The sequence below is a fragment of the Ictidomys tridecemlineatus genome, chromosome 2 (assembly GCF_052094955.1).
Source record: "Ictidomys tridecemlineatus isolate mIctTri1 chromosome 2, mIctTri1.hap1, whole genome shotgun sequence".
Lineage (NCBI taxonomy): Eukaryota > Metazoa > Chordata > Mammalia > Rodentia > Sciuridae > Ictidomys > Ictidomys tridecemlineatus.
This window is the reverse complement of record NC_135478.1, coordinates 70,923,065-70,933,120: the sequence shown is the minus strand read 5'-3', so window position 1 is coordinate 70,933,120 and position 10,056 is coordinate 70,923,065. Positions and strand designations below refer to the sequence as shown.

The 10,056-nt window shown below is 59.2% G+C and overlaps 1 protein-coding gene across 3 annotated transcripts; it reads left to right on the top strand.

Moving 5' to 3' along the window:
* Positions 1–346: 346 nt before the first annotated feature.
* Positions 347–8,733, top strand: Tbx1 (T-box transcription factor 1). 3 transcript variants are annotated; one of them, XM_078038766.1, is made up of 9 exons: positions 350–568; positions 1,118–1,237; positions 2,493–2,874; positions 4,749–4,850; positions 5,688–5,859; positions 6,357–6,512; positions 7,169–7,236; positions 7,313–7,413; positions 7,804–8,733. In XM_078038766.1, the coding sequence occupies exons 2-9, from the start codon at positions 1,204–1,206 to the stop codon at positions 8,286–8,288; spliced, it is 1,500 nt and encodes a 499-aa protein (XP_077894892.1). In that variant the 5' UTR covers positions 350–568; positions 1,118–1,203; the 3' UTR covers positions 8,289–8,733. The 3 variants fall into 3 exon arrangements, with proteins under 3 accessions (XP_077894891.1, XP_077894892.1, XP_077894893.1); XM_078038765.1 differs by having other exon boundaries at positions 347–1,237; XM_078038767.1 differs by lacking the exons at positions 350–568; positions 2,493–2,874 and having other exon boundaries at positions 1,130–1,237.
* Positions 8,734–10,056: the final 1,323 nt, after the last annotated feature.

The following is a 10,056-nucleotide window of genomic DNA, read 5'->3' as shown; positions in this document are numbered from 1 at the left end:
AAGACCCTGGACAGGAACTCCAAGGACTGGTCAAAGGAGACCCCGGGAAATAGCAGGAAAGACACAGGCCGAGCCCAACATTAGGCATTGGAATGTCTGAGACTAGAGACCCAAGGCTGAGGGCCTGGTCGGGCACCACGGGCAGCAGGGCCTTCTCCGGTGGGCAGGCTGGCTGTGGGGTGGCAAGTGGGCTACACCCAACCCTGCGGCCTGAATTTCTCCGACGTGTTCTGGGGCTCCGTCGGCCGACCAGGCCCCGCCCCCGGCCCTCCCTGCGCCCGGCCGGTGCGCGGGGAGGTCGGAGAAGCGGGCACTGCCCACCCTCCGGATGTAAAAGCGTCCAGGCCAGAGGCGGGCGGTGCGCGCGGGTGCGCGTGACGCTCGGGCTCCCGGGCTGCGCGGCCTGGGCGGCGTTCCCCGGCTTGGGTCCCCAGCTAGGACAGCCAGTCCTAAGGGGTCTGTAGGACACTTGCTGAGCTGGGTCCTGTCCCGCCGCACCGAGGAACGGAGAACTTCGCAGCCCTGAGGCTATCTGCGCGGGAGCCGGAGCTGCTGTCTCCTCACCCAGGTGCAGGGGTAGCTGGGGAGGAGGTAGAGGCGGGAGGAGCCAAGGGCAGGAGCAGGACGGAGCCCAGGCAGCCCCTTGGTGCCCTGCCATCTGTCCGGTACTTGGTGCTCCAGACATAACGGCCTTTCCTCTGGGGCTGAGGAAGCTGAAGGTGGCTTTTCTTATCAGAGGGAGGCTCGGCCTTGGCAGGAGCTGTGGGATGTTCAAGGGGCGTTGGTCACAGAGGGCCCCTGGAGCAGAGGCGAGGGGCGGATAGCTTGGAAAGCAGGAGGTCCCCGTACTTCCACAGTATTCCACCCATTCGGGCTCCTGGGCTGATACTGGCCCCAAGTGGGGGCCCGTGACGCCATAATCCCCTGGGCTAGGGGACCGCAGCTGTGAGTGGCACCGCAGGCCCCCGCCCCTGGGCCCGGTGGGCTGGACTGGGCGCGGTGCGGCTGGGCGCACGCAGTCGGAGGCGGCGCCCGGCAGGCCGGCGGGCGCCTATGGACGCTTGGAGCCCGCTTTCTCCTCGGGCCAGCGCGTTCAGCATCGCCTCTCTGGTTGCAGCGGAGGCTTCAGAGGGCACCGCCCACCGGGGCCCCGGGGCCTCCAACCGGGCGAAGTTTCTACTGCTACCAGGATCCCTGGCCGGGATGCACTTCAGCACGGTCACCAGGGACATGGAAGGTGAGCCTCTTGGCCGCGTCTACACTGGCTTGCCCGCCAACCCACTGTCTCCGCTGCCGTGAGAGCCCGCCGCGGAGTTGGTAGGGAGCTCCAGGCGGGGTGGGCTCCAGGCTTGAAGTTGGGACTCTGGAGCAGAGAGAAAGGATGGGCATCTCCTATTAAGCTTGTCCGCCCACCAGTCTGGGGGCTTCAGACTCAGAGAATGGCACGCAGCTAGATATAGGCCCAGAAGAGGGCAAGTGGAGCCCGGTAAGGAGAATCAAGAGGTGGTCGTGAGCTTGGAGAAGTGGGAGGAAAGATGGTGAGAGAAGAGACTGCAAGGGAGTCAGGGAATACAGAAAAAGGAGAGGGAAGGATCACAAAAGCAAAATGGGTGAGGCGGCCAGGAGGAAAAGTAACAGAAAAAAGGGGAAAGGAAAAATCACAGAAAACCTATAAGGCTTTAGGAAAGATAAAAAGACACGATTAAAATAAAAAGATATCAAGAACGAAAGAGAAGAGAAAATGAAGGAAAATTTGATGACAGAAAGTAAATAAAAAAAGGGGAAAGACTCCAGCGTAAAAAAAAAAAAAGAAAGGGAAATCATGAATAACAATCTACAGAAACAAGAGAAAAATGGTAGACAAAAACAGAAAGACAAAGGGTGATGAAAAATAAAATGCAAAGGAAGGGACAGAAAAAAGAGAAAGAGGCAGAAAGTTAAAAGTAACGAGAAAAATAAAGAGAGATTGGAAGATGGAAAGATGGTTAGAAAGAAAAACTTAAACGAAGGGAGACAAAGGTAAAGAAATAAATTGGGTAAAGAAAATCTGGAACAGAAAAAGGAGAAATACAACGCGGGAGGGCGGCAGAGCAGGGGCCACGGACAAGCCCGGCGCTCCGGGGAGCCGGTCCGGGCGGTCGGGGGCCCCGGGCCGAGCGAGCTGGGGCGGGCGGGTTGGGGGCCGGGGAGGGGGGAAAGAGGGGGAGGGGCAAGGGACGGGGGAGGGGAACGAAGCCATTGTCTGGGCGCGGGAGGGGGGGCGCGGGAAGGGGGGCGCGGGGCGGGGCGGGGCGGGGCGCCTCCTCAGGGCCGGCCTGCGGTGTGGGGCGGCGCGGCCCCGGGCGCACGAAGCGCTGCGCCCGCCACTCGGCCCTCGGCGCGGGGCAGCGCTCACCTCGGCAGCGGGGGCGGCGGCGGCGGCCCTCGGGTCATGATCTCCGCCGTGTCCAGCCCGTGGCTCACTCAGCTCTCGCACTTCTGCGACGTTGCAGCCTTCACGGCCAGCAGCCTGAGCAGCCTGGGGGCCGCGGGGGGCTTCCCGGGCGCCGCGTCGCCGGGCGCGGACCCGTACGGGCCGCGCGATCCTCCGCCACCGCGCTACGACCCTTGCGCCGCCGCCCCCGCCCCCGCCACGGGAGCCCCAGGCCCGCCGCAGCCGCCGCCGCACGCCTACCCGTTCGCGCCGGCCGCAGGGGCCGCCACCAGCGCCACTGCGGAGCCCGAGGGCCCCGGGGCCAGCTGCGTGGCCGCCTCCAAGGCGCCGGTGAAGAAGAACGCGAAGGTAGCCAGCGTGAGCGTGCAGCTGGAGATGAAGGCGCTGTGGGACGAGTTCAATCAGCTGGGCACCGAGATGATCGTCACCAAGGCCGGCAGGTCAGGGTGCCCCTTCCCCGCGCCGCTACCCTCCCCATATGCTGCCACTTACGGACTGCACGAGAGTGGGGCTTAAAAGCCGGGTGGGGGGCGCGGCTCGGCCACCTGCGAGTTCTTCTCGGCCTTGTCGCCGCCTTTACTCTCTGTGGTCCCGGCTCCGGCGATAGCGGCGGGTAGCGCTGAGCGAGAGAGGACAGCATGGGTAGGGAGAGAAGTCCCGGAACAGGCCCGCTCGACCCGCAGCCCCAGGATGCCGCGCAGGGAAGCAGCGGGCTAGAGCGCACTGAGTTGGGGGCCGGCAGCCGAGAGTAAGGGCCTGGCCGCCCAGCAGGTTCCTGGTGGATCCCACCTCAAAGGAAACTCCTGTTTGGGTTCCGGAGTTCAGTCAATGCGGGCAAGATAAAGAACAGAAGCTGAGCAATTGTATAGAAGATTTTAGGAGAGAATTAAGACCCTTTAAAACAGTGTGCTTGGTTCAGTGGAACTCGATACCCAGTTTTCTCAGGCCTAAATTTCGGGTAGTTGCGGGCCTGGCTCTGCGCAAGCCGGGCTGTCGCCTTTCGATTGGCCTGTATTTGTTTTAAGGGCCGAGAGAGAAGGGGAACAAGTTTTGCAGATGCACCCGATTTGACCAGTAGACAAAGGCTGGTGCTGGGCTGTGTCTAATGTACACACCAGCTCTGTGTCCGCACAGTCAAGGGGAGCGCTGGGCCTGTTTGCAAAGCCTTCTCGCGGTTCCTGTTTCCCTGCCACAGCCGTCATCCCTGGGGAGCCTAGGGTCTGTCCTCATCTCCTGCTCCATGGATTTTCTTCAGGATCTTTGCTGTCCCTGTGTACACAGGGCCTCCTGAGGACAGTGGTCGGGCCTCTGGTTCAGGCCAACTCAACCCAGCAAGGGCCTTGTCGTCGGCTTTACCCTAGAAGACATTATTCTGCAGAACTCTGGACTTGCAGAGGATTTGTGTGGGGGTGGCAGGCGGCCTGTCCTGGAGTGCTGGTCCTTGGCATGTTTTCTGCCCACTGACTGCAGGGAGTTGCCTATGAGGGGAGGCAGTGAGAAGGACAAGAAGGGACCAAGCCTTGTGCTGTCCTTCAGGGTCCCGTGGCTGGCATTTCTGCGCCATCAGGCCAGGGCTGGCCCATGGCCAGCGGCCCAACCAGGAGTTGCAAAAGGTCCTTTTAAGAGCCCTGATCTGTCACTGAGTCAGGGTCCAGAAGAGAAGCTATTGGGAAACCATGAAGGCATAAGCAAAGTCTGTTCTGGGCAGCTGCATCTGGGCTTGTGGGTCTTGAGGAAGCAGGAACTTGCCTGAGTCTAGAGGACGGTGGGGAGATTCCAGCACTGGGCCAGGATCTAAGAGTCAGGGACTGGGGTACAGCCACAGACCCAGCTCTTCAGCCTCTCCAGAGGGATTGGGGAACAGCCATAGACCCAGTTCAAAAGGCAATGAAGACTCCCCAGAATTATGTGGACCGCCCGGTTTCACTTTGTTGGAACCGGGAGCCACTTAGATCAAGCTGGGGAGGCTCTGTCAAAGGCAGAGAAGCTTGGAGATTGCATCTTAGGGACCCTTTGGCACCCTGGCCAAGAAATTGACAAGGCAAGGTTGGGTCTACTCAGGAAAAGGTGGCAGAAGAAGGTTAGGACTGGGTTAGCCATTTCTGTTACAGAAAGGGACCTGCTGCACTTACCCGTGGTAGGGTAGGAACCTACTTGGGTTAGAGCAGCTGAGTGAGAGCTGACCAGAAAGACCGCAACCAGAAAGAAACTAGAAGGAAGGGCTTAGTGAGTGCTGCCTGTGCCTCCCCCAAGTCAAGGTAGGGCAGTTTGGTCCTCCTCCAAATGAGGTGACCTGAGGCTCCACCATCTCTAGGCGAATGTTCCCCACGTTCCAAGTGAAGCTCTTCGGCATGGACCCCATGGCTGACTACATGCTGCTCATGGACTTTGTGCCGGTAGATGACAAGCGCTACCGGTGAGCAAGTCCTTGGGACTACTTGGGCTGGCTGTATATGCTTGGGACTAGGGAGGGCACCCTAAGAAGCAGTGGGTTCATGTCTGCTAACTCCAAGTACCACCGAATTCACCCAGGCATCTGCGCTCGCTGTCCCACTGACATTCTCAGCCTGCTGTCTTCCCTGCCCCCATCGGACCCAACTCCCTTCCCCACTTGTTCTCCAGAACCTGCCTCAGGAAGTCACACAGCTGGGAACCCCTCGAACTTCAGCCCTGAGGCAGCTCTGATGCCCTTGGGCCTCCACGGCCTGGGAAGGGTGGGTCAAGCGCAGCCCTCAGTTTCCTCAGGTCTTCCTCTCCCAGGAGGTGCCAGAGCGCCTTGTCCCCTTCCCCCATCTCCAGGGAACGCTGGGTCCCAGAGCTGAGCCGGAAAGGTGGGGTGGCTGGGAGAGATTATTCTGGGCGGGCCTCTGCTACCCGGACAATTAACAGCAATTAATAAAGCGAATTTGGACCGCCCTGTGCCCGAGGCTGCCAGTGAAGCCAAATCTAGCCTCCCACCACATTAGCACAGGGCAGACCCGTGTGCAGCGAAATGAGAAGAGAAGGGGAGCACTGCCTTCTCTTGGTATCCTGGTGGGGCCCTGGTTCCCTGTTCATTTTGTATGCTGGTGGGATTTTTCTGGTTTTTCCACAATCCCCTTGTGAAAACTACCAGTCCATGTGACATTGGACGGCTTGATTTCACTGATGAAGAAACTCCTCAGAGGCACTTTCCGGGTTCAACTGGCACATGGGGTAAGATCCTGTTGGTTCACCCCAGAATGGCATGACTCCTGCTCCGGTGCTACCCTAGGTATGCCTTCCATAGTTCCTCCTGGCTAGTAGCTGGCAAGGCAGACCCTGCCACACCGGGCCGAGTGCACTACCACCCTGACTCACCTGCCAAAGGTGCACAGTGGATGAAGCAAATTGTGTCCTTCGACAAGCTCAAGCTGACCAACAACCTGCTGGACGACAATGGCCATGTGAGCGATCCCTTCTCCCCAGGCATCCGAGATGTCCCTGTTGCAGGCCCTTGGCCGTCCTCACTGATCAGAGAGGACAGGCTTCAGAGAATGGACCTCTGGTCAGGGGGTAGGCTGCTGACTTGGGAAAGGGGATTACCCTTCCCTCATCCCCTGATCTTTAATTGCAAAGGACAGATGACAGGTTTGGGGAGGTGGGGTGGGCAGGAGACTGTGGAATTCAGGCCTGTGAGGCTGCTTTCCCGTTGAGTTCTGCTCTACAGTGACCACCCTCTGCAGGCCCCACAGCAATTTCTGGGGACCTAAGGAAAGAATATAAATCCTGATCACTTGTCACTTGGGCTATCTTTTTAGGAGATCCCAAATGGGTCTCACGGCTCATTTCAGAAGTTAAGGGTTTTGCTCAAATTATCAAAGGAAATTCCGTTTTCCAGCTTTCACCGGGATTCTCAGTCCCAGCTCCTTCGCTGGAGCTGATCCTCCACCTTGCCTTCTAGATTATTCTCAACTCCATGCACAGATACCAGCCTCGCTTCCATGTTGTCTATGTGGACCCACGCAAAGATAGTGAGAAATATGCAGAGGAGAACTTCAAAACCTTTGTATTCGAGGAGACACGCTTCACTGCGGTCACTGCCTACCAGAACCACAGGGTGAGGACCTGCAGGGAGGTTCTGGGGAGGGGCACATACAACATTTCTGGGAATGGAGTGCAAGGTACATTCGATGCCTGGGGTCATAGACAGCTTAGACCTGCAGGTTGTGGGTCCTGACAGAGCACAACCCCTCCTTCAAGGGCCTCAAACTGCTCCCTCCCTCTGCCAGGCTGACCGAGCCTTCTATCAGCTTGACCTCTGTAGCCGCAACTGTCACTGCCCCCAGAAAGTTTGTTTTCCAAACCATTCCGGAAACTCCCCATCAGGGGCCTGATCCTAGGTTTACTCAGATTCCTAGGGCGCCAGCTTAGATCCCCCTGCTGCGCCTTGGAGGCCAGAGGTGACCACGTTCCCATTCTAACTAGGGCACAAAGTCTTCATATCCATTTATTTATTGGGACCAAGGAGGGCACCCTAAGAAGCAGTGAGTTCCCTCCCTGGGCAGTGAATCATCTCCTAGTGAGAGAGGAGGCTCTCCAGTCCCCCTAATGCAAGAGGAGGCAAAATGTCCATGGGGAATGGGATAGAGGAGGGCCGGTTCTTGCCTGGGCAGCGCAGAGAGGTTCCTAACACTCCCTTGTTCGTTGTCGCTGGGGTTGGGTGGCCGCGGGCTGCGGGGCTTCAGCAGCTTGCTCTGGCCGGCTTCCCTGCAGATCACGCAGCTGAAGATTGCTAGCAACCCTTTTGCCAAAGGCTTCCGGGACTGCGACCCTGAGGACTGGTGAGTGTCCTCCGAGCAGAAAGCGAGTGCCCGGGCGCCTGGCTGGGGCGCCGACTTGATCCGCCCCCTTTCACAGGCCCCGGAATCACCGGCCCGGTGCACTCCCGCTCATGAGCGCCTTTGCGCGCTCGCGGAACCCGGTGGCCTCTCCAACGCAGCCCAACGGTGCGGAGAAAGGTAGGGCCGGGGTCTTGGGATCCAGGCCGCGGACTCGCGCGCGTTCCATCCCAGGTCGACGGCCGCGCCCGGCCTCGCCTGTACCCCCGCGGCGCTTGCAGCCCTCGCGCCGGTTGCACAACGGCAGTGGCGGCGGGCAAGCGCGCACACGCCCGCCCGCCCGAAGGCTGCGCCCCGCCTGCGCTCCCTGCCCTTTGCTGCCGCCCGAGAAGGGGCTCGGCCCCTGGGGAGGGCTCGGCACGAAGGCGGTGCAGGGTCTCCGGCAGGTTCGCAGAGTAGAGGCGGGAGTGCCCCGAGCGCGGCCTCTCGCCTCCTCGCTGGCTGAGCCTTCTGGGAGTCATCTCGGTTGTCCCAGTTCGCTGCGCTCACCCCCTCGGTTCGCTCCCGCAGACCCTGCTGAGGTCCGGCGAGAATTCGAACGCGACGCGGGCGGGTCAGCCATGCTCGGGGACCCCGCGCATCCACCGCAGCTGCTGGCCCGGGTGCTGAGCCCCGCGCTGCCCGGAGCCAGTGGCGCCAGCGGCCTCGTCCAGCTGCCCGGCGCGTCCGGAGGCCGACCCAGTCCCCCGCACCCCGAGCTGCGCCTGGAAGCGCCCGGCGCATCGGAGCCCCTACACCACCATCCTTACAAGTATCCGGCAGCAGCCTACGACCACTACCTCGGGGCCAAGAGCCGGCCAGCGCCCTACCCGCTACCGGGTCTGCGAGGCCACGGCTACCACCCGCACGCGCACGCACACCCGCACCACCATCACCCTGCGGTGAGTCCAGCTGCTGCTGCCGCTGCTGCCGCGGCAGCTGCTGCTGCCGCCGCCAACATGTACTCGTCTGCTGGGGCTGCGCCGCCCGGCTCCTACGACTACTGCCCCAGATAATGCAAGCCGCAACTGCGCTCTGGGCCCTGACTTACGGAAGCCCCGCGCAGCCCTGAGGGCCATCAAAGGACACTTTCTCCCAGGCCCGGTGCCCACCTCGGGTCCTGTCCTTCCCCAATCTTGAAGTCATTAGGGTCCTCCACCCTCCAGCCCTGAAAACTATCCGGTCACTTCAACCCCGGAGAAAACAGGGTTCCTTTCCCAGCCCCAAGGGCCACGGGGGATCCCGCCCGACAGTGCCAAAGCGCCGGGTCGGAGATGGAAGGAAGTGCTATTTATTGTTTTCCCCAAGTCCGCGAGACCGCAACGACTCCGTCCCGCCGGTAGTGGCAATGTAGACGACCCAAGAGCTCCGCCTGCAGGCGGTGTAGATACATGTAGATATGTGTAGATACTGTAGATACCGCGCGGGCGCTGATGATAAATGGTTTCGCTTCTTTTGGAAGCTGCCTGTGTGTGTGGTTTTTTTGTTTTTGTTTTTGTTTTGTTTTTTTCCTTTTGGCGTCGAGTTAGATAGGTCTTGCAGAAGATCTCAGGAAGAGCAAGTTAGATGTGACTCAGGACTTCAGTGTCCCTCCAGTCCCAGCCCCCACAGGCCCCCAGGTCAGGTCCACTAGGGCCCTGGGCAGTGGGAGTGAACTCCTTGCATTGCCTTTCCTGTCCCATTACTCCCCATCCTGTTTGGGCTCACTCCCTCCGCCTGTTCCTGGCCCAATTACCGGCCAGAGTCAGCTTCATCCCACATCCCCAGAGCTGGTACAAGCCCCAGGTCCTTTTTAGTTAAAATCTTCACACCTGAAGTTGTCACTGTTCTAGGACTTAGGCTGGACCTGACCTATTTTCAGAACTTGTCCTGCGTGCTTTTCCATGGAAGCTGGGATGATCATGACAGGACACAGAACATGCAGCCTGGGAAAGGGAGAAGCCCTTGACCCGGATGGGATTGTGGAAAGACAAACAGGCAGTGCTGCTCTTGTAGCACTTCCCTGGCCCAGCCCCAGCCCAGGCCTGCATTTTCCCTTGTTTATTGACTTTATTCACTGTGAATGTCCCCAAGGTATGACCAGGACAGGGGGCACAATGAAGGTGGTCATGAGTCATCTTAAAACTCGCCTGTGAAGCATTTTTCCCAGGCCAGGTGCCTGAGAGATCTCTCCCTGTTAACTCAACACCAGGGATGGGCTAGAGGAACCCTTTGATCCCTCCCTTCCTGAAACCAAGCAGGAAAAGCTGACAGCCAGGTCAACATCAAGGCTAACTTGGACACAAGATGAACAGGAAATGCACGTGGCCAGGTTCTATCCCTGCCTTTCTGTCCTAGTGTATCTGTGGCAATTGCTCCTTCTTAGGCTGCCAGATTTATTATTGCTCCCAAATGGCAGTGGCAGCCCTGGTATCACCTCTCCAAAGGCACACCCAGGCATTTCCATATGTTGACCCTGAACTGGACCTGTTTCAGGCTGTGTTCACCCTTATGCAGTGAAGTTCAGTAATTAGAAGGCAGGAACAATTGCCATGAGGCAAATCTGGGAAGAAAGGGGGTGGCCAGACCCACCCACAGCTTCTAAGGGCACATTTTTTTGGTACCAGGACATGTAGACTTCTATAGATCTGCCCAAAGTGGCCAGCAGGCTCCATGGACACAGCTTCAGCGACCTTCTTCTAAGGGTAGCTGCAGATATACCTTTCTGAGTCCTGCTTCTCACCCTACCTCCAGTTACAGCTCTTTCTTTGGGTTACCTCCATGTGACAGTGGGCTTCTACTTGG

Coding starts and splice junctions, on each gene's coding strand:
- Tbx1 (XM_078038765.1), top strand. CDS start 1,054: ATGGACGCTTGGAGCCCGCTTTCTCCTCGGGCCAGCGCGTTCAGCATC. Junction 1,238..2,492: donor GGTCACCAGGGACATGGAAG/GTGAGCCTCTTG, acceptor GCGACGTTGCAG/CCTTCACGGCCAGCAGCCTG. Junction 6,513..7,168: donor CTGCCTACCAGAACCACAGG/GTGAGGACCTGC, acceptor GCTTCCCTGCAG/ATCACGCAGCTGAAGATTGC.